This window comes from Diorhabda sublineata, chromosome X (assembly GCF_026230105.1).
Source record: "Diorhabda sublineata isolate icDioSubl1.1 chromosome X, icDioSubl1.1, whole genome shotgun sequence".
NCBI lineage: Eukaryota > Metazoa > Arthropoda > Insecta > Coleoptera > Chrysomelidae > Diorhabda > Diorhabda sublineata.
In genome coordinates this window covers 27,352,155-27,375,648 of record NC_079485.1, presented here as the reverse complement: position 1 = coordinate 27,375,648, position 23,494 = coordinate 27,352,155, and the positions used below count along the sequence as shown (strand labels likewise).

The window sequence follows — 23,494 nt, the reverse complement described above, 5'->3', positions numbered from 1 at the left end:
AACAGTGAAGTCAAACGGCTCAATATTTTTAATTCCCTCTACCAAAACCAAAAGACCCAAAAGTTACGTTTCAAAATGCCGATTAGTTTACCAATTTTATTACATGCGGTTAATTAAAAGAAATTTGGAGCTCTTTTCTAAAAAATTTTACTACTAGCTATATATACATATAATTAGTAATTTTAATATCCATGCCATAACTAATGTTAATGTTATTAAGACTAGTTGTCAATCAAATTGTTAGTTCACGTACTTCCATGCATGTAAATAATATAAAGTACTTACCACAAATGAAGCATGTATTTTTCAAAATCAGTTCCTTCTGTTGCTTTTCTGATCTTAAATCAGCGAAAGTGTCAATAATGACACCAAAAATGAGATTAAGTACAATAATTATAACTACGAAGAAAAACAGCAAATCATATACAACTCTAGCCAAAAACAATGGTTCCTAAAAAATACAAATTTCCAATGTAAATCTACTTGATTCCATTAAAAAGTTAACGGCAAATGATTAATAAAAACATATATAATATAAGGAATAAATTATTATCAAAAAATACTTTTTGTTATTCTGATTGTAATATAGAAGATATTAATAAAAATTCAATATATAAAAACAATTTTTCAGCTTACCTCACTACTCGGAGCTCTTAAAATATCACCAATACCTCCTCCGTTTCTTAAGCCCTGGTTCAAAGTAGTAATAATACACATTCTCAACGAATCACAGGCACGTTCCTGTTTCTCATCACCAGCATCCACAAGTTCACAAAACTGACCAGTTTCATCTTCTTCATAATGTCTGCCAGTCATTTCAGATATAGTTTCACACGATTCATCTAAAAATCAAACAAAATTCAAAGTAAATGTTATTAATACTAAAAATTACAATAACTTTAACTTACTTTTTTTGTTTACACTGACTATAAAATCGTTCTTAAAGAAAATATATCCTATTATTGAAAATATGTATACAAGGAACAAGGCTAAAACTGCTGTTAAGAACATAGATCGGCCATTTCTAGTAACTGAACGGATCACATTTAATAATGTTTCTTCACGATACACGACATCAAACAACTAAAAAAATAATGAAAAAGTTAGAATATCGCACTATTATTGAATCTAAATTGGAATCTCTGGAACCGTTGGTGATATTTATACTGAACACACTGTTTACACCAACACTAACAATTACTATATCGAACGCGCGTTTCGATAACCAAGTTACCGTCTTCGGGGACTGAATGTAAACTAGAACCTAATAACTTGACTTACCTGTTTTAAACTGAATTTTCCCACCAATAAATTAATTCCAGCAGGAAAACTTCCTTGGCGTTTATTCCTTGACTACTAAACTATAGAGTGCGCAGTAAGGAATAAGCCCTTTGTCCCTATTTAAAATGTTCTTACAATTAGCAATTTCGAAGCTTTCAAATGCATCTAACAATTTTACTATTATTTATTTTGATAATGACTTTCCCCATCAAAAATTTACTTTGGTACCTTTCAATCCTGTTTATACAAAGAGATCTGAAGGGATATTTAACAAAGTGGATTTTAAATTGGTTTATAAATCCAACAAAACATTAAAACAATTATTGGGTAATCATACATTCCAAATTTGGAAAAAGAGTGGTATATATGAAATTAGCTGTAGTGATTGTGACGGTAGGTATATTGGGCAGACTAAGAGATCTGTTAATATCCGGTTTGAGGAGCATATATCTTATTTAAAATCGAATATTAATAACGTAAAATTGTTAAAAAATCTATCCAATTATAATTGATAAATGCATTTGAAAACATTGAAATGTCTCAGTCTCAGTCTCTGAAGACGATAACTTGGTTATAGAAACGCGCATCAGTGTAATTGAGAGAGTTGGTGTAGTGGTAGTGTAAACAGAGTGTTCACTATTGTTACATGAAATATTTATTTCTTCTTATAGATGAAAAACCGATAAAATTGAGGGGTAGATTAAAAAACCTGATACATCCAGTTTTTTGGTTATTTTCTTTAGTTACTACGTACGTTCACCGATGTAAATAACCCTATTTGGAAAATTTGAACTCAAGTAAAATATGATTAATTCAAATTGTGTATTAAATGAATTAAATAATATATTTATATAAAGGATATCTAACTTACCAGGACACTATAGAAAAACGGATGTACAAGACCCAAGACACAAAATATTAAGTACACCAAATGATATACTAGCTCCGCATCTGTTATAATCTGTTGATATGTTTTAGTAAGTGTACCATGATTTCCCATTATACTGACTAGATGAATAAACTTTAATGCAATTGTTAAGGTACCCAAAAGCGACAGTGTTGGTTCAGGACCAAATGAGCAAATCAGTCTGAAAATTGTAGAAGCTGCTAACAGCTGAATCGCAGTTTCTCCGGGTGACGTCATCACTATAGCGATGGAACACATTATTACAAGCCAAATAAATATAGATATTCTAGAATCGACCGCTAAAAAAATTAATATAATATAGAAGGTCGGGGTTGTACTAGAAAAACGACTTACTTGGAATGACATTATCAAATGGATAATAGCAAGCCACTATTAAATTAATAGCTCTAACAAAATTGAAAAGTATAGTACTCCATAACGACATATAGTTACTAATCCAGAACCTCACAGGTTGTGCTAAAAATAGAAGATTAAAAAAAAGATAATGAATCAAAAATACATACCTCTAAGTTCTTTTTGCCTCTTCATTTCGTTAAACATATCTTCTGTTCTTTTAAAGAAATCAGCCACTTTAGAACCTTGATCATCTCTCTCTGCTGTGTTGAGAACTCGGAATTTAGTGTCATCTGTTAAATACTCACAAATTTCTGGTATTGGAAACACTATCTGCTCTAAAGTACGATCCTGTCGAACGATTTCAATTTGAGCAGTATGAGAAGCATAATAGTCTACAGCTTTTTGAGTTTTCTGGTCTCCGGTTTCAGATGGTTTAAGCAATGTGGCCAAGTCTTTATTATGTTGAGCTAACTGGTGACATAAAATCCAAATATTATGTCCGACTTCTCTTGGTGATACCATATCATCTCTTTCTGAACCGTTGGAGTCATTGTTTTCATCTTCTTGATGAAAAGCATTACAAGCGACATCAACTAACTGTTTTGGAATCATATTTGATAAGATTCTTTCGGCATTCTCACTGTCGCCGCGACTTTCCATAATAGCCAGTAACAATTTAGACGCGTTATTTTTCAATTCCAACACTAAATCCATCTTTGTCTTTCCTAATGGATTTATGTCATTCAAAATTAATGCTATGATAATATCCAAACCATTTGACTCATGTGTTGCTATACAATTTTGATTTTCATGACATGGTCCTTGACAATATTCTGTTAAGGTTTCCAGGGTTTGATTTATAAGTGAAACATTGTTTTCGTTAATGTATAGACCTAAAAGGCCTAATCCACCTGTGGTAGACCCACAAATGCAATCCAAGAACATTAAACTTTCCGACACTAAATTAAAGTTACTTTTATTGTTTTGATTGCGTAACAGATTCTGCAGTGATGAATTATGGTTTTCGCATAGTAACTGCAGAAATCTTAATATGGGTTGCATTATCAGAATTTTATTAGATAAAGCATTGGCATCATCACGTTCTCTTTGTTTTTCAAATTTTTCAGCTAATAAATCTTCAAGTGAAGAAGCAGTTGATACAATTGTGCCGTCTTCCCCTTGAGCATTGGTTTCTGCAGCAACACAATTCAGTTCATCCCTCAATTCAGGAGTTATAAGTATTCCGTTAGATTTACTATCTGACTTTCGAGCCATTTTTTCACCTTTGTCATCCTGTTTATTTTCTTGAGCTTTTGCTGCTAGCTCAGAAGTATTAACAGTTACAGTAGATTTAATTTCTTGCTGAGCATCTTTCATTTTGTCATGGAATACCTACAAAATGTATATTGATACAATAAATGTAAGGTAGGTATAAAAATTTATAAAATTAAGATAGGAAGATTCTGGACTAGTTTTCCTAGCCACCTACTACTTACTACCAACAAATATTCTATTCTACATATCCAAAGCCATTTACCTTAAAGAAGGATTGACTCATGTCACCTCCAACTAACTTATTGAACATACTTTTCTGTATAATCGGATTACCCCCTTCAAGAAGGGCTATGCCCAATTCAACAGCTTCACTAAATATTGACGGCGAGTTTCCACTCTTAATAACTAATTCTACAACTATATCGGAGGCTCCTTCTCGATCTAAATGCGTTTGTACTTCATGTAATGTTCTGCCTGCTCTGCTTAAAATTTTGGCTGAAAAGAACATAACTTTTAATTCATAAACTGCCTAATACTGTTTCAAATCATGAGAGTTAATTCAAAGACTACATAATTTTGTTCTTCCTTAATGTATTTTTAATAAAGCTTACCTCCAGGACCATGGGTAGCAGGCAGAGGAAGTCCACTGCTTAATTCCACAGAACAGTTATTTAAAACATAGGCCTTTTCAAAGTATCGTGCTAGTAAAATGTTCCTAAGAACATCTCCCTGTAAATGTTTCGAGTTAATTAAAAGGTAGAAACAAATATATATATTTAAAGAATGGTTATTCTAACTCCAAACACAAAAAACAGAATATTGTGCAGATTTAATTTAGACATACACCCTGAAAAACGTTACTAAGAGTGGTAAAACTACGAAAATTAAAACAGGCTAAAAACAAAAACTTCACACTAAAACTACTACACTTAAAACTTCAATACCATACCATCTCATTTTCAGACTGATTTTCGTTCTAAGCGGCATGTGAAAAAAAGAGATGTCAGTTTTTTATATGAAGAGTAAAAATTTAGATAATATATAACCTTTTCACCATATTCGCAGTTGATGGCCATCATTTCCCTTAAGGTTCTCAAAACTTTTACACATAGTTTTTCTTCTTTTTCTTCCATAAGTTTTTCAGTATGTTTAATCAACCTGAAATTATTATAAATTAAACCAAGAAAATTCTACAATGATGTGAACTTTACATCTAATTTATGTTTACGATGCATCAAAAAGCAATACTTTAAAAAAGTTACAATAGTAGACAATAGGGTCTTGCATGGTTTGAATAAAAAATAGTTTTGGATAGTTTACATACAACTTTTATTTTAATTTTTTTCAATTTTTTGATATTTATAGAGAAAAAAATTATTGAAAATTCTTAAATTTTCAGTAATGCCGCCATATTGCGTGACGTCATAGGTATAAAATAAACACTGATACATATGATACAAAGTAAATACGACAGTTATTCCCCCGTTAATTCTAAAATAAGAGTCATTATTGAACTTTGATTAATCTGAAAAATGGTAATGACTAAAACACCTGATATAGTTTTTTATGATGCCAAGAAATTCGAATATACTGAAACAAAAATGGTTTGAAAGTGTTGGTTATTTTAACGGTTTAGCAAGATGTAATTATTTTTGTTGCCAGGACCATTTTAATGTAAGTAAGCTTAGTAAATCAACTTAATTTGTTATTTTATAGTAATTGAGTTTATTATGCTTTTTATTTGTAATGTGATTATGTAATAATGTAAGAGCTTAACCTATAAAAGGTTTATTCACTTTATTCTTATATATAGAAAAATGTTTCATTTATATGTAACTGATAAATAAAAACTGTATTATAACAGCGTGACTACGTTGCTGGCAATGATAAACTCGTGATAATCAAGCAGACAACTGCTCAATGTTTGTATTAAACCTATGATGTCACAACTGAAAACCAATGAGAATTGTTTTCTTATGTAGTTAAAAATTTGAAATTTTTGCTATTTGTAATTAAATATTTAGATATTATTTTTTCACTTTCAATTAAATATCTTACTTTCTGACATTATTTGATATCAGGAGGTTATAAAATAATCAAAAAAATTAATACTTTTTAAAAAACGCAAGTACCCTATTGTGGACATAATGGAGGATGATATTTGAACGAATTGAACTTTTCATAGCAATAAATGCAATTTTTAATAATAATTACCTTCTAATGAATCCACCACTTTCACATTTTTTTCTAGGTTCAGTTCCTGGTGGAAATAATAATTCAGGTCTATACAAAACGTCAACTAAGAGAGAAAGTTCTGATTGTACTAAAGGTTTCAACTGATCTTCTAGCACCGATACTATGTCTTGTAAACCCTCTATAATACTTCTATCCAATCGCATAATCTGAAAGTAAATCATTTCAATTGATATAAGATCCAAATATAAACTTTATCTACCTGTGATTGAGATCTTTCCATTTTTGGAGCTTTAGAAGCCTGTAACCATTTACTTGTCTGTCTTGTCAAAATTGTTGCTCTATTAAACATTGCAGTTACTTGACTTTCTAAATCCAAAGGTATAGCAATACCTCTATTTTTAGCTACAATAAAATATTTGGCATCAATATCAGCTAAGAGTGAAAATACGTCACTGGTACACGTAGGTTTTAAATCTTTAATTAAAATACTGAGTGCCTAATATTGAAAATAATCAAAAAATTAATTATGGAAAACTAAGCCTTAGTTTGTAACAATAACTGAAAAAAATAATGACAATATGTTCAAAGAGAACAGTAAAATAAAATTTAATAAAAGTTGGATTGAAGATGAAGGTATAACAAACAGAATTCAAAAGAATCTTAAAGTAAGAAGCTCTAAATATTTAATTTGAGTCCTGAATTCAAGCTCAATGGAAAGATAATTAATATAAAAATCATCAATGAGAAAATAACTGAATATAGGAGGATTTTTTATTCCAATTATATACACCTCTAAGTATTATCATAACCACAACAAACACTACCAGTGACGTAGTGATATTGAGTTGTAGTATATTAATATAAATAAATATTTGGATTAAAAACTAACCAACTTCAGACAGAGTACGAATACAATTTTCAACATTAAAGCGTTGTGATGCTGCTAGCCAAGGACACTGAGATACTCTGAATGCTGATTGCAATAGCTGTACAAAAATGGGTTGCCTTGTCTGCAAAATATATTTATTTAAAAAAAATGGTGACGATTGACACTAACAATGATAAAAAAACGTGTATAGATGTGTTACATTTTAGTTTTAAAAATCGATAATGTCAAAAACAAACGCAGTTAAAAGTTTCAAAACTAATTTCAACTTTTGCCAAACAATCTTTATCATTAATTTTAATATATATTAGTGTAACTCAACTTTCCACAGCTATAACGTTTTTTCTACAAAGCAAAATAACATCAATAAATTTTGACGCCATATACACAGGAAACTATAAAAAGCTTGGTCTAAAATATACATTTGAAGTTACGGAATTCTAAAATCAGCTTGTTATTTCAAGAAATTGTAAGAGTAGGAGTCCCTATAATATAAATACCTATCGTCTGAACTGTTACATGAGGCAATACGTTAATGATTAATCATTTTATATTAATCGGATACCGACTAGTGTTCCTCTTGTCTGGAGTCAGAATTTAACTCTTATCATATTTTGTCTTAAAACCGAATAATTTTTCTTCTCACTTTCATTGCTTTCAACTCTTCTAAATCATTTTGTGTTTATCCCTATATCTTATCATTCGATGAAACAATATAAAACTGAATAGTGTTTCTTTTCATTAGATTTGAATTTTCCTGCTGAAATTTATGCCTTGCATTCCTAGGGGTAATTGAGATTGTTTTCAGATATTTAGATATCAAACTAATAAATTCAGGGTCTCAGATCATCTTTGACATTTCAATATTTCCAGTCTTTTACGGAGTCTTGCTCATTCTCATTATTTCCTGTCCGAACAACCCAAAATTTTCTCTATTATATTCATGTTGAACGTTTTCATTGGGAATATGGATTGATGATCCGTGTAGAGTAGATGTAAAAAAAGCAATATGGGTAATTAGTCCTTGGTACTATTTTTCACACTTCTCTCCACCAATCTAGGCTTTTGAAAAGACTAAACAACGAAATTTGGCGCAATAGTTAATATATATGTTGATAGAAATGTCACGCGCCCCGCGACTCATTTTTGGTCTAACAAGTTCATATGAATACAGTTCTCTTCAGCGCAGTTCACCATTTTTCAATAATTCTGTAAAATCATTTAAAGACAACAATATGATACCCTGGTTGTTCGTTTACGAAAACAACAATATGGCCGATGCCCATCGTATATGACCGACAGATGGCACTCGCGTCACAGGAACAAAAAATGCTATCCTCACGACTCATGAAGAATATGGTGTGCAATGAAAATATGTATTATGCAATTACAAAAATAATACATCTATGAGATTGAAAACACTAAACTAGCAATTTGTGAAATTAGTCAGAGTAGCATGCAGACAAATCACTCAACAATATTAATCCAAACAAATTGACACCGAATTTTCATTAACCCATTGACAATTCCAACAATGGACCAAACATTAAAATGATACCCACTATAGGTTTTAGATACGATCAAGTTGCACTAAAATACCAGAGATTAAAACGTATACCTTTACAAGATGCTATAGTAGCAGCCAAAACACAAAATTCTTTACAGTTTATTTCAATCTTCGATATATCAACTTTAGGGGTCTATTATTTATTACTATTACGTAAAAAATAGGAGCAAGGACATTTGTATTTTGGCAGTCACTAAGAAAATATTGAAATCCACTGAGATTTTGATGAAATATTTTTATTTTCACTGTTTTTTGAATAAAGATTTAGTTTTTGGTTTAATTAGGTTTTAATATTTTAATTTTGACAAAGTCAACCAGGTACACTTATTATTTGTAATATAATTAGTAATTTCACTAATAATTATCTCACTTAAATATCGGTTTAAAATGTGAAGCGGGATCAACTAAAAAAAAAGAAACAAGGAACACCGTGAAGATTTTTAGATAATTATTGAAATTTTGACTCAGCTCATAAACGAATTAATGAATACTAATTTCTCTATTACATACTCTATTACAAAAGTAGTTTAAGAAAAAGTTACACAATTAAAGATATTTAATTAAGAAGTACCTGGTTGGTTTATGTAGTCAATGCAGTATGTAAGAAACATGAAAAACACATTTTTTGTATTTTTAATAAGAAATTATTATTGCAATTCTTCTAAAATCGACTCGACTTAATTAAAAGGAGCAGTGTTTATGATTCTCTATTTTATATTATTTCCTATGGTTCTGTCTAAGAAAATAAAAGTATTTTATTAGGTGAGTATAAATGCTGTTTCCGCCGTTTCCGTTCTTCTCCTGATGACGTATTTACGCTCCGTCAGACCCTAGAGGAAACCTACGATTACAATGTCGATCAACACCCCTTTATTAACTTCCGCCAGGCGTACGACATTATCCTCAGATATTAGCTGTATGAAGACCTGGTGGGGTTTGGCGTCTCAAAGAAGCTGGTGCGTATAGTTAGAATGATAATGCGGAACGCCTCTGACAGAGAGAAAGTATCGGGGTCTTTAAGCACAGTTTTCACTGCGAACACAGGCTTGCGCCAGGAAAACCCACTAGCGACAACAATGTTCCATTTCTCACTGGAAGGTACCGCAAGGAGCATTCGAACGAATCCCGGAGGAGCTAATTGCAATAGGCTCACATAGCACTTCGCCTATGCGAATGATGTTGACATCATGGCACGAACCACTTCGACTCTTTCGGGAGCGGTTGAGGAATTCGAGCGAGCAGCTGAAGCAAGAAGATCCCAAGGAGAATATCGATCTCCCAAACCACGTTCTAAGTCAGAGAACATCGCTTCCCTGTGTGCCACCAATTCAAATATAATGACGTTGTTGCAAGGCAAGAGCTGCTGCGGGGAACAGATGCTTTTGGGTAATCCAAAGAACGCTCAAGTTTAGAGGTCATAGATCTCAATTTACAAGACAATAATCCGTCTCGTAGTCGCATACGAGACATGTACTACAACGAGGACAAATGAGCATATTTTGAACTGCTGGGATCGTAAGATCCTACGAAAGATTTTTGGCCCTGTTTGTGAGAACGATGCGTGGTGGAATGCTGAGCTGAGAGAGACGTATGGCAAGCCAGATTTGGTGGCGTCTATCCGAGGTGGGTGGGACAAGCCTTCTGATCGATCCTCGCGTAGAGCCATGTAAGGAGTTCCTGGAGAGGAAGACCACGCCTTCATTGGTTGGAGGACATTGAGGCGGACCTAATCCAGCTAGGGGTTTAACGTTGGAGGCACCATACTCAGGACAGAAATGATTGGCCTTGGTTCTCAAAGAACCGTAGCGCCGGTTAAAGAAGAAGAAAAGTACTTTAGTTTTATTTAAAAGTTTCAGTCACACAACTCGATCCCTATGACATTTAGTATTTATTGTCTTTGATTACAGTTCCAATGAAATAAGTTAGATAGTCATTTCTATTGAAATAATAACTCACAAAAGTGGATTTTTACAGTTCCATTTAATGAAGTTAAAATATTGGAAAATGATTACACTGCATGGTGTGAAATAATAACCCCATTACACCTGCAGACAGTGGTTTTTTCATAAAAAATCTTATCATTGCCATTATAAGTGCTAGAAATAATTTTGAAAAATTTTAAATACGTGACATGGGTATATATACCTAAGAGAAATTATAATGAAAATTGGAGGAAACTTAACAACTATCTGATTACAAGTTCTAATTAAAAATGCAAATTTAATTTTCCGACAGTGTTTTCCTTATGTTTGCTGTACATTAAAAAAACAACAAAAAACTAATGAAAAAATAAATCATTGTTAACTTTTTTATCACTGATCACAATTATAGTCAATCCTACGAATTATTAAAATTACTAATTTCAATAAAAAAAAACAATGGTTTGAAATAATACGAACTTGAATGATATGTGCATAAATTCGAAAAGGGTAAATAAGATGCAATTTCTTATGTCCATGTGTAAACATAAATCTATATACATATACACAAAATATAAAATAACTAACGTGCATCATTTTAGGAAAATAATTTACAAATTAATTATGATATGATATGACTATATTAAGAAAACAGTTAGACAACAAATTACAGAATTCAGAACGGATTTCTTACTACTTCAAAGTAGTAGTCTATATATATTATGTCTAATAACATTCAATAAAGTGTCACAGAAACTATCAAATATAATCCATTTGTTTGAAAACGTTTTTCGGCTACATAGTTAAGAATTTAGTAATTTTTATTTGTTGGATTCTACTATAACAATTTCAGTGCATAAAATTTTAGGTTAGTATAAGCTTAGACATTTGTTTAGTATCATGTTCTTAGACCAGATGATTTACTTACGTTAGTAGACAATGGAGATTGTTTGAGTTGAACATTACCCGAGAAAGGATCATAATCATCCACTGTAGAGTCGCTCCAAAATACCCTTGCTTCATGCAGATGTTTCTAATAAGAAAGATACCCAAAAAAATACCATAAAAGCAGGTAATCCGTATTTATAAGTTTAAAAAATGGTATTTTTAGGTTAAAAAACAAAAATTAGAACATTACTATCAATCTGTACCCAACTATAGTGAGAATTAAATGAAGCAATAACTAATTTATAAGCTCATGCAGTGTTAATAAAGGACTGTTTAGGATTGGAAATTTTCTATTGATGGTGAACAAACGTTTTACATACCTGAACCGTAGTACTTTGATCAGAAAAAGGACTATTAAAGAAAGTAGTAATTATATTCATAACACAATTCGTAACGTAGTTTTCGAGTGCTTTGTCTGAGTGTTTTCTGTCGTTTGGCGCTGTTGCTATGTCAGCCATATCAACAAGAAAAGATTTTTCAAATAGCGTCCACATATGACTTGAATTATAAATCTCTTTCATTTCCACTTCTGTATCTATGTAACAATGATTCAAAAAACCTACGTATGCTTCTTTCACTTCTGGTATACAATCTGGATGAATAACCATTGCAACTATATCATCTAAAGGTAATAAACTATGACACTTAATTTCAGTATAGACGTTTTTTCCCATTGTACAGCAGGAAAGTAGTTTTACTAACTCTACATGATATTTCAAGGGACTTCCTTCATCCATACAATGACGTTCAGATCTCATCATTTCTATAAACTGATTGAACGAAGCTTTATCATTATAAAAAACTAGCACATCTTCACCAGCATTAATCAACTGTAAAAATAAAATATAATGTAAATCGAAACTAAATAAAATTACAGGAGTTTTTTTAAATATTGGAAGTATTTTATTAGGTTCATTTCAAAATATTCAGTGGAATAATTTTCATAAAATAAAATCTGTATTTTAACCCTTAGCTGCCGTACTGGGGTCGTTCGTGCCATACTTTTTAAATTGCCCCCTCTTAATGTTCGGAAACCGGGTCCGTAGTGCCATCTAGTGATAAACAGTTGCTCTTCCGCCTAGTATACCTACCGATAGGTCAAGTGCGTCATTCTATCTGTGACACTCGAGTGAATTGGAGTGGGGTCATCAGCAACCCCAAATTGACAGCTACAATTCTATTTGATTTTTTTTCGAATTTTTGTTTTGGGGTTCAAATAATCAAAAAAGGTGAGTACACTATATTTTGAAAGTGTGAATTTTTTTCTTCATGAACTAATAGTATTTTGTATCAAGTAAGATGGCCTACAATCTTCGGAGTCGAATAATTCAGCAAGAGCTGCTCGATGAAGTTTCTGAGCATAGCTCTGATTACTCCGAGGCTTCGGATACATTGGATAACGGATAACATAATTCATCACTACAACGAAACAAAAGGAAGCGCTTATAGTTTTGACCAATTTTGTCTTTTGAATACGGCGAAGGACGAATCGGTGGCTAATGCGGATCTTTTACGGTATACTGGACCAAGCTATGGTAAATACTCGGGTTCTGTTGGCGTGTAAACGTAAAACCGTCACCTCAACGAGAAGCATTCTGCGATAGCGGGCCTTGAACAGATTTCACTGCACCGTACCTGCATCAAGCCGTATCTACTCAAACGCTACGAGTCGGTCACTTGAAAATCGGCATTGCTGGAATTCTGAGCCTAGACGTCCATAAAGAAAGACCCTATTAAGTTATTGAAAGTCCAATCTGTGACGAACACCGTTTGATGTTCTGCAAAACGTGTGCTGGAATGTAATAGATATTCACAATAAATACCTTTTTTCAGCGTCAAAATGTAACTGAAATTCAAGCTTCCAATTCGAAAAATTGAAAGTTATGAATTTTCAAGTATAACTAGTGATTTTTCGAATATTTTATATATTTTTTAACATATTAAATTGAAAAATTTTTATATGACACATATATTGTCATGAAAAGGAGAAGTTAATGTACAGAAATACTTTTTTTAAGATAAAAAATACCTTAGTTTACTCAGAATATACGATTTTGTGGCTGGGGTCACAAACGTCCCTGTACAGAAGCTATGGTTGGAGCCAAAAGTGTGATAGCTAAGGGTTTTAAAATAAACTTATTTATATTTATAATTTCTTTTATGAAAAAGTACTTCTATCTAGAAAATTTCAAACATTCATTCATGAATGATTGCTTCAGCTATAAAAGAATAAAATTTTGGAAAACAAAAATTAAATTACTGAATTATATAATGCCCACATCATTATATTGTCTGTATTAAAATTCAATTATAATAAATATTATACTTAACACCATTTAAAACAACAACAAATATTGTTAAAAATATTAAATTTGTAAGTTACTAATAGAAATTTAGTTATTTTGAATCCAATAAAGTTCTTACCGCTTGCATAACCATATCTTGGCACTTGCGAATAAACTTATTTTCTGCTTTTACTATAGTCTGTAAAAACTTTAAATATTGCACGTGTCTTCCATGTGTTGCAATACAATATACAAAATGTTGTATAACTTTTTCATTCTCTTCATTGCATAGTTTTGAATTATCTTGAAATATTGCACATACTGTCTGAGCTTCTCGAATCTGAAGAATTGGTAATATAATAATTACAAAATAGCATATTTAGTATATTCTTACCCCTGGATTAAGAAAGAGATCTAATTGTTTATACAGTAACACTTGATTCTGTTTATTTCCCAAACAGAAGTTTTGTAGAAACTCATGAGCGAGCCTCATAAGTTCATTCATTCTAATATCTTCTTTTTCGTCATAAGGAACCTGAAGAAGATCTAGAACAACTGTATGGACTCCGACATTTCTTAATAATCGTTGTTCGTGTTTTTGCGGTTTAATAACTCCCCCTGGTGAACCCTGAGTGCACAATTTATTCATTCTTATTAATATTTGTTGTATTTTTTTATACTCTTCAGCTTGGTCAGGATGTAATGGAGGTCCAACGTCTAGATTTATAGCAGAGCCTTTTTTCTCTAGTACGCCCATTGTAGTGGTCTTGCTACTAGATGTAGTTTCTTCTTCATCATTTTTATTCTTCTTAGTAGGGGCATGATCTTCTAATGATCTTGCTTTATACACCCAAAGTTCGGATTTTTCTACAGACTGTCTTAAAACATCTAAATCAGCTTTTATTTGTTTATATGATTCTACATCACTATCAGAAACTAATAGTTGAACTTGTCTAAATGCTTGCAAAACTTCTTGTCGCTGGCTAAAATGTCTAAACATTAACTGTAAAGCGCCTGATACCAAAGGAGGATAATCATGCATAGTTAAATGTAGCAGAACTCTTAAAAACGTTCTTCCCCCGTGTCCATCTAGATCTAGGACCGCACACTCTTCACTACTCCCAAATATTCCCTCAGCTTGACTGGCTATTCGTTCTAGATCAATATTCTTCTGTCCCAAATTAACATCCCCACCTCCGCTACTTGTATTTTTTTCGTTCTCGTCGAATTCTTGTTTAAAAATACTAAGAAGGCAACTAATGCGGTAATCCAGCCTTACATCTAGAATGAACTGGAAATATAACATCAAAATAAATTTAATTCATAAGAAAAAAGATATAACAAAAGTCAATTTAATATTTACAAAAAATTGGACATTGATTCTCTAAAATATCCAATTAAACATAAGAAGAACTATAATTTTTTCTGTGCAATCTAATAAGATTTCATATGAAAATAATTATGGTTAGTAATTTTAGATAGAAAAATAAATATGAACAAACCTGTAAAATCTCTATGATTTTAAGTTTGGTATCCATGACCAACGGATATTCTTTCATGTACTGAGTAGCTTTACCATGTGACACAGAAGTAGGTGATAAACCGCCTCTACCTCCTGATCCTAGTGTTAACGATGTCATAACAGCTCCCATATCTCCTATGGTTCTCAAAACACCTCCCTCGGCTGTTTAATAATGATATTATTATATAAATATTAGTATTATTTTTAGATTAAATGTGTTTTATAAGTGTGAATACAATAAATTTAGAAAGTGTGAAGGCTATAGAAACAAACATTGGTGTGTGATTATATAAGAATTTTTGATTTGAGGGACTAAAACATACATCTATAATTTTCTAGTTTCAATACTTCATATTTAGCTGGTTTTAAATATTTCACTATTTGAAATATTTCTTAACATTGGCGAATTTTACACCCTCCTATAGAAGTGCTACTTCTTAGCTGACCAATGTTGGCGCATAGCTGTGGGATTGTAAAAAAATGTATGTTCGATTATTGGTTTCTCCCGTTAAGATTTTCTACAAAAATATCCTGTTGTAATATAAACTCCTGGACAAAATTATCGCACCTTTTTAATTAATTTAAATATTTACAATATAAACACAAAATAAAAGTTACACTGAATACCTACAAATTAGTCGAATATAACCTAACATACCTCCAAATTAAAAAAAAGATAAAAATCAGTAAAAGACAATAAACGCATAGAGGTTAATGTTCAACAAAAGCTTGCGGTATATTCTCTCATTCAAATCCTCTTTTTGAGATAGTCCCATAGATGTCATATAGGATTCATATCCGGACTGTTGGGTGGCCACTCTAATACAGGGATATTGATATCATGTAAGTAGCCAATAACGTTTTCCTGCATGAATAAAAAATTATGCCCAACAAACGCAGCAAAAGGCATTACATGTTCGACAATAATGTTGTAGTAAGTACTATTGGGCATTCATAGATCTTGTACTATAGGGACCAATTCTTTATAAGCATCAAAGCAAATTCCTTCTCAAAACATTTAAGAGCCACCTCCAAAAGGCACTTTAGGAGAGATATTACAGCTAGAAAAACTTTCTCCTTGCCTTCGCCAGACACGCTCACGTCCATCTGAAGCTTTAAGGCTAACTTTAGTTTCATCGATAAACAGAACCCGTTTCCAATCATTGATGGTCCAATTATGATGTAGTCTTGCAAAACTTAATTCTGAACTTTGTGTTCTCTGGTAATCTGGCCTTCCTGCATCATGTAAACGTCTTCTAATCGTTCGAGACGATATTTCGAACATCTGATCATTCATTTTTTAGCATATTGCTGGTGACTTTCCTGTTTCTGAGGGCACGTTGTCTTAAAAAACGATCATCGATTTGATAAGTACAACGTTTTCGCCCTTGTCCTGATCTTTGATGGTACGAACCCGTTTCATTATGTCGCCTCACTATGCGATTGATGCTGGAATGATGTCTTACTAATAAACCAGCAACAAATCGCATTGAATATATTTCATTCAGGAGATTCGATGCTCGCACTGCCTCCTACATTGACAAATTTCTTTGGCGCTTAATTTTTTTACTTGGTATACTTCCAAATAATTTCCAAACATGTATGTAATAAAAACAATTATAATCAACAGAAACTTTGCTTTAATCAGCACTTTTTAAGAAAATGTTGACACAGTTTTAGTTTAAAACGAAGTTTAATACGAATTACTCTGAAAACAAGATTATGTGTTACTATAGTTAACTTAAATATCAACTGTCACTGTCAAACAAGGTCCATGGCCTACTTGTTGAATAGTAAGTTATCAATAAATAAAGAATATCGAGAAAAATATGAATAGTGCGTTAATTATGCTCAGGAGTTTATATTTTTTAGAAAAAGATGCAGAGTCCAACTATTTTTTTGTTCCTTCTTTGTCGGTGACTGTAGTAGCTCCAACGAAATCCAACTTTAGATATGGACAATCTTAGTTACACCCCAATAAGTGCATATAATCGGCCAGTGCAATAAAAGTGCTACATTTATTCAGATTCAGGTTAGAAAATTGAATTGAGAAGCAAGTAAACATCATGCTACATTCGCAAATCTAATCTACTTGTATATATTTTTCAGTAAATCAGCTACAAACTTACTAATATACTTCATAAACACACTCCAGAAAATATTTACAGAAATGCAAATATATTAGAAAGAATAATCATAAAAACACATTAATTGCAAACTACACAGAATACCTCTACTCCCTAGCGTTGGCTCTCCTGCTGTATAAAAGAAAGTGGCATTCAATAAGGGCTGGAGGAGTTAAATTGGCTATATTTAAATTGGTTAAATAAAAAATACTATACTTGTTATCTGTCGACTATTTCATTATGTCGTTCACCAAAAACATTAACCTAGCCAACTGATTAACATAAACTATAATAGATATCAATGAAAATGTATGAGAAGGACTAAAAAAGTACTTACAATCAATATCTACAGTGGGTACACGTCCATCCAAAAAATCACTCTCAGATACACAGTCCAAAATATTGAGTAGTGTTTTTGTTAATTTAAGCAAATCTGAGAAACTATAAAAGCCAAAATAAATTAGTTCTTTAGCTAATTTCACGACCTGAAATTTCAATCAATTAAATTCTCACACCAAACACAAAAATTACTAAATATTTTACCTCCGACGTTAACTTATTTTGCTCCTGATCAGCAAAAGACCATTTTTTAGCTACTACATTACAGAGATACTCTCCAACAAAAGAAATAGTAGAAGAAAAATTTTCTCGGACGGCTTCTTTATTAGCATTCGGAGTTTTATTGGAATCGTAGCTGAAAATAGTCTAATTTTAGTATTTGTAAGATCAAAAAAAAGGTCAAAGATTAGTTTAAAATACAAATCATCTCTTTAAGGGGATATTCTGGTCTAGAAGCTTATTTTTTAGGCTTTTTTGAAACTAACGTAAAAAAAATGACAAACATTTTAACTATTTATTTTTTATATGATATTTATTCACATGAATATAAAAAAGTTGCAAAAAAACAGAATTTGAATAAATTACAGGCCGGTGTGAGCGCTACAAAAAAAACGGTACACACTGGTTGACATGATTCCAGCCCTTTTAGTGATCTGGAACAAAAAAAATTGAAAAATTCTTAATCTGTAAAGATTTTTTTTGACCTTTTCGATTTCTTTAAAAATATTCCATGATCAAAATTTTTAAATTTCAAGGCAGACGCGATAGAGAGATATATAAAAAAGAATTCTACCAAATTTCAAACGAATCAGTCGCGTAGAACTTGAGATATCATGTCAACCACTTCAAAAAAAGTAGTTTCTAGAAAAACGCGGTTAACGTTTGATCGATTATTTTAAATTTCTCGACCAGAATACCCCCTTAAGTTGATTTTAAGTGTAATTGTGGAAATTTGGAATAAAGTGTTAATAAACAAAAACTTACTCTGAGATCGACATCTGAGATGGAATTTCTGACCAAAGTCTTGCATACTTTACAGAAGTAACAAGTTCCTGCGGGTCTCTATCGACATGCAAATTCTGCATAAGTCTGCAAAACGACGCCCTGAGATCGAAACTAACGTTTTCATCTGACATACATTTCAATATTAATTCGATTGAGAGTCTAGGAGACAAATTATTCAGAGCCAAGTATTGACGATTTAAGCACATATTCGAAAATAGATCTAATTGGTGACGGTAATAATCTAAAATTGCTTGATCTTCTTTATTTCCTAGACGAGCATTTCTACAGAGATCTGTGAGGAAAACAGTTTTCTTTGGAGTGCCAAACGATAATTGTATTTCGTCCACATCTGTAATAACAGATTCATCTTCTCGATCTATTGAACCATCTTCATTGACTTCTTGTACTTCAACTTGAGTGTTTATCATTTCAGTTTCAATCAATATATCGGAATTTTTTTGGCTAAGAACACTTTTACAAATAAGTTCTTGTGTTACTGGTATTGCTTTTTTATTAGAAATACACAGATCTGACAAGTAATCTAAAAATCGAGATTCCCAATTTTTCATATTCTTCCTAACTAATCCTACAAAAGTTTCTATTTCCGCTGGAGTTATATGCTTTTCTAATAACTTCCTGTTATTGTGAAGTAGAGCAGTTATTGTATCTTCCGCCAAAATATCGTATCCTATTTGCTTTTGCATAAATCCAAAATGTTTTGCTATATATTCTTGATTTTTTCTGTAATCTTGCTGACTTAACCTTAAAATTCTGTAACAAAGTCTAAATATGTGTTTGTAAGGGGCATGTTTAGGATCATTCAACTCTTCTATTTTCAGAAAAGGTCCTTCACCACCTTTATCCACAAATGGATCCTTAAATAAGAAAATATGAGTGTATCAACTGCATTAATCTCTAATCCATACTGTATGGTTATGTCATTATAATAAATATAGTACATATATTAAAAATTTTATAAAATAACTCAATATGTACCTGTAATATTTTAAACAGTTGTTTTAGAATAGATTGCTCTCTTAAAAGTTTTTGGCGGTCCCGATTTGGATTTGTTACTATTAATTCTAAGGCTTCTGCTTTATTCTGTTCGTTTTCTAGTTCAGCAATGAAGTACACAATATCATGGAGAAGTGTTGTTAAAGATCTGTAACAGAATAATTCAATAATGAAGAATTGAATTTTAGTCCAAATTCTCACATAATCTTACTGATTTTAATAACTATTTATACAATTAATTGCAGCAGCCAATTATGATGAGAATGATAAGTTATAAAGCTGACTCTATAATTTGTACTAGCATTGAAATAGCTGAGTAAACATAGATCGATTATATTAATCCACAATTATGATTCACAGTTTTATTCTGTGTAAAATCTGATTTTAAAATTTAAGTAATGTAGAGATTTACCTTCTTTCATTCTGAGATATAGTTCCTTGTTCTAATGTAACTGATAAAGATGTCAGTAGCTTACAAGCATCATTAGCAAAATCTAAATCTCTAACTTCGACTGGAGAAACAGCAACAAGAGCAAATGCTTCCTTATCTTCCTTCGTTACAGCACATCCAACTTTTGACATAACTGGTTTTTCTTCATCCTTATCTATTGATTCAGAAGTTGAATGTACCCAACTATTTGTTATCATATGATGTAACCTCACATAGCTTGATTGTGGTACCAAAGAATCTGCTCTTGTTAAACTTGTAGGATCTAATTCGAATAAAGTGGCTATGTCATAAACGCAGCCCAGTGGTACAAGATGATATCGACGATTGTCATTGCGTTCAGATTCGCTTTTATTTTTGTCTTCTTCGGATTCTACATGGTCGTTATCTACATCTACAGCTAAGTACTGTCCTGTTGCTAAATGTTTAAACCTGAATAAAGAGTCCCAATTACCAGCTCCACCTCGGCATGGATCATGTCGAACTACTTCAACTTCCCATAAAGCTAAAATGATAAGATTTATAAGAAAGAGTTTAAATTTGATTCAATCACTTTTTCTTTTCCAAGTCTACCTCGAATTTTTATGAGTTTCTAATCTTAAAACATTTGAACTAACCTTTACTACTAGTAGCTGCTGTAGCACTAGTACGGCCGGTGGTTCTCAAAAATACATTATACTGTTTCTTATATTCATCCATAGTGAGAAATTTCTCCTGTTCTGCATGAAACAATCTCACTACATCTCCTCCTTTCAAGATATCTTCCAAATTTTCTTTATGTTCCAAGAAAAGTGTAACTTTCCAAGATGTATTTCCATTAACAATATTAACTTCTTTACAACTAGGATTGTCTGGTAATTTATGGTTCGAAACATGAAGTTGTTGACCAGGACTTAAGGGATTTAAAATTACTTTATCACCAAGAACAATATTATCACCTGTGGCTCGGAGTTTATAAAATGGCAAAATATAAAACCAAGATCCTTCATTTCCATTGCTATCTAAGTACACTCTCATTGCATTTTTCTCTAGTAATGCAGGCAGTCGCTTATTGACTGTTAAGTACTTATTTGACTTGAGGTGAAGTAACTAAAAATTATTAAATTTAGTGATACCACTGGAAAACAAATCACATACATACTTGCGATTTTTTAGGAACATCAAATTAGATATAAAATCAAATAAATACATTGTAATTTAAACCAATTAACTGTTATCTTTAAAAGAAATAAATGAACATATTTTATTTCTTGAGAATATACTGGTAGAACCATTTGCTTCAACCTGTTTGATTCTAGACATGTATATATGGATTGATGGTAAACAAAGAACATTTCCATCAAAGAAGTATTAGAAATCACACACTTCTTTATGAAGCCCCTAAGGTTGAATTTTAGGGGTGTGTAGTGATTAATGTCAAATTTTTTCAAAATAACTTTTTCATACATACAAAACCTAATTTTAAAGCATAGGAATTTGAACAATGAAAAAAGAATTATTAGCTTTGTTCGCGGTAGATATCCTGAACATGTTCTGTCACCAAATTCTTGCGCAGTTTGAAATTGTGCGTTCGCGGTGCTAATAAAACAGTTCAGGATTTAGAATCCTGTGTTTCTAGTTCTGAACTTGTTCTGAATACGTCCAATGTATCCTCGGACATGGGTAAGCATTTTTAATCTGGCGCATGTGCATTCATCCTTTTTGGTGATACATAACCTCTAACTGTTTACGTAATTATACTTCAAAAACGTGGTACTTGACTTTATACTAACAAATATTGAAAATAAACCTTCGGCTAGTTAATTATATACATTTTATTCTCCTAGCTAGATTTGAATTCAAATTACAATTCAAGATGTCCATAGATCGTTTGTGGAAGAATGTATGTTTAGAACTAATTCTGAACAAAGCATGTGCATTTGACACTTTCAAAAGATATTCAGAATACATTCGGAATGTGCCCAAATTATCTACCGTGAACGAAGTTAGTAAAAACAATAGCTTTGTCGCATTTTGATATTATCTACAAAATTTTGAGATTATGGAAAGGAAAACAAAAACTTTACAGATTAGCAAAACTCGTAGGTCGGCGATAACAACATATCTGATACAAGTTATTTATAAAATATATTTAGAATAAATTAATCAAGTGATCGACCGCTAAATATAAATTAATTGCTAATATTTATCAGAAATTTTGATATTGGAATTCAAAAGTTACTATAAATACGTTACTGAGATGCACTATTTTTTTATTGTGAATATTCTCAACGAAAATATTGCTACAAAGAAAACGTGTTACTCAAAATTGGCAACTAAACAAAAAAAATAGACACACATGGTCTGAGAATCTCAAAATTTGTTTTAGAAAATTCTAACGGTATTGCAAACAGATTCATAATAAAATATATTTACTAGGGTTTGTTATAAATGTTTTTGGTAGTTTAAATATATCCTAAATGATACTATGATTAGTTCCTACGCAATCAATGATTGTAATTTGTACACCACAATCTATATAACATGTAATTCAATTTATAGCATTAGTCAAAGGAACTTAGATGTATAAATGATCAAAATGTGCTTTCCTATTTCCAAAAACTACAAGCTATTATGTAATGTGATATATATAATCTTCAGTTCAGAGAAACTTGAATGTATTGATTAAATAATTTAATATCATTTTCCCCTACATTAATTTATAGTTTTCTAAAAGTTGCCAGTAATACGAAGCAATATATAAAACACACAATTATGTTTGGATTAAAATATGTAAGTACGAAAAAATATAAGTGATTCTTTACTTTTTATTACGCGAGATATACACCATAACAAATTTATTATCATCCTTATAGTTTCAATAGATAAGTACAAATAGTCAGCTGACATCAAAATAATTAGTTTTGATGAAGTTGGAACTAGGAAAACTGTAATTTATCATAAGATACTCCCCTTAGTTTTAGAGCGTTTTCCTATGTTTTTTATGAGTAGAGTCGTTTTTTTCGAGTTGCAAAGCCCAAATCTGGTCGAGTAATTTGTTTAATTTTGTATAAAGTTATAACTTTTAAAAAAAAGAGAGATATGAAATAAAGTTTAGAATAAAAGATATTTGTTTTAAAAAGATCTACAAAAAAGTTTTTGGAAAAAATCAATATTCAAAGAGTCAATATAATGCTAAATTTTTGCAAAATCGACATTTTTTCTCAGTCATTACTTGGCTCCTAAGTGATGTAGAAAGATTTAAAGCAGCTCATTCTCAACTTTAAAGTTTAAGCTTCAAAATGAGATGTGGTAGACCTTTTAAATATTATCTGTCAAAAAGTTTGAATGTACAAATTTTCATGATAAAAAGCACTGTACTTTGTTTATATATACTATATATAACAAAACAATGGAATTATAGATATATTTTAATACCA

The 23,494-nt window shown here is 31.4% G+C and overlaps 1 protein-coding gene across 2 annotated transcripts in view; it reads right to left on the bottom strand.

Annotated features, from left to right (window-relative positions):
* Window positions 1-23,494, bottom strand: part of LOC130451632 (inositol 1,4,5-trisphosphate receptor) — a 36,815-nt gene that overhangs the window by 5,553 nt on the left and 7,768 nt on the right. Inside the window, exons 5-29 of one of the 2 annotated variants that reach the window (XM_056790774.1) lie at window positions 20,693-21,164; window positions 20,040-20,580; window positions 19,610-19,775; window positions 18,593-19,488; window positions 17,813-17,963; window positions 17,607-17,754; window positions 17,375-17,401; window positions 15,124-15,305; window positions 14,016-14,912; window positions 13,761-13,961; window positions 11,657-12,166; window positions 11,317-11,421; window positions 6,906-7,026; window positions 6,276-6,418; window positions 6,035-6,222; window positions 4,867-4,978; window positions 4,770-4,796; window positions 4,432-4,549; window positions 4,083-4,315; window positions 2,713-3,937; window positions 2,543-2,665; window positions 2,153-2,487; window positions 909-1,083; window positions 637-842; window positions 286-451 (exon numbers count right to left, since the gene is read on the bottom strand). In XM_056790774.1, coding sequence (XP_056646752.1) covers window positions 286-451; window positions 637-842; window positions 909-1,083; window positions 2,153-2,487; window positions 2,543-2,665; window positions 2,713-3,937; window positions 4,083-4,315; window positions 4,432-4,549; window positions 4,770-4,796; window positions 4,867-4,978; window positions 6,035-6,222; window positions 6,276-6,418; window positions 6,906-7,026; window positions 11,317-11,421; window positions 11,657-12,166; window positions 13,761-13,961; window positions 14,016-14,912; window positions 15,124-15,305; window positions 17,375-17,401; window positions 17,607-17,754; window positions 17,813-17,963; window positions 18,593-19,488; window positions 19,610-19,775; window positions 20,040-20,580; window positions 20,693-21,164 — 7,468 coding nt within the window. The remainder of the gene's footprint in view (window positions 1-285; window positions 452-636; window positions 843-908; window positions 1,084-2,152; window positions 2,488-2,542; window positions 2,666-2,712; window positions 3,938-4,082; window positions 4,316-4,431; window positions 4,550-4,769; window positions 4,797-4,866; window positions 4,979-6,034; window positions 6,223-6,275; window positions 6,419-6,905; window positions 7,027-11,316; window positions 11,422-11,656; window positions 12,167-13,760; window positions 13,962-14,015; window positions 14,913-15,123; window positions 15,306-17,374; window positions 17,402-17,606; window positions 17,755-17,812; window positions 17,964-18,592; window positions 19,489-19,609; window positions 19,776-20,039; window positions 20,581-20,692; window positions 21,165-23,494) is intronic. The other variant, XM_056790775.1, reaches the window with a different exon arrangement.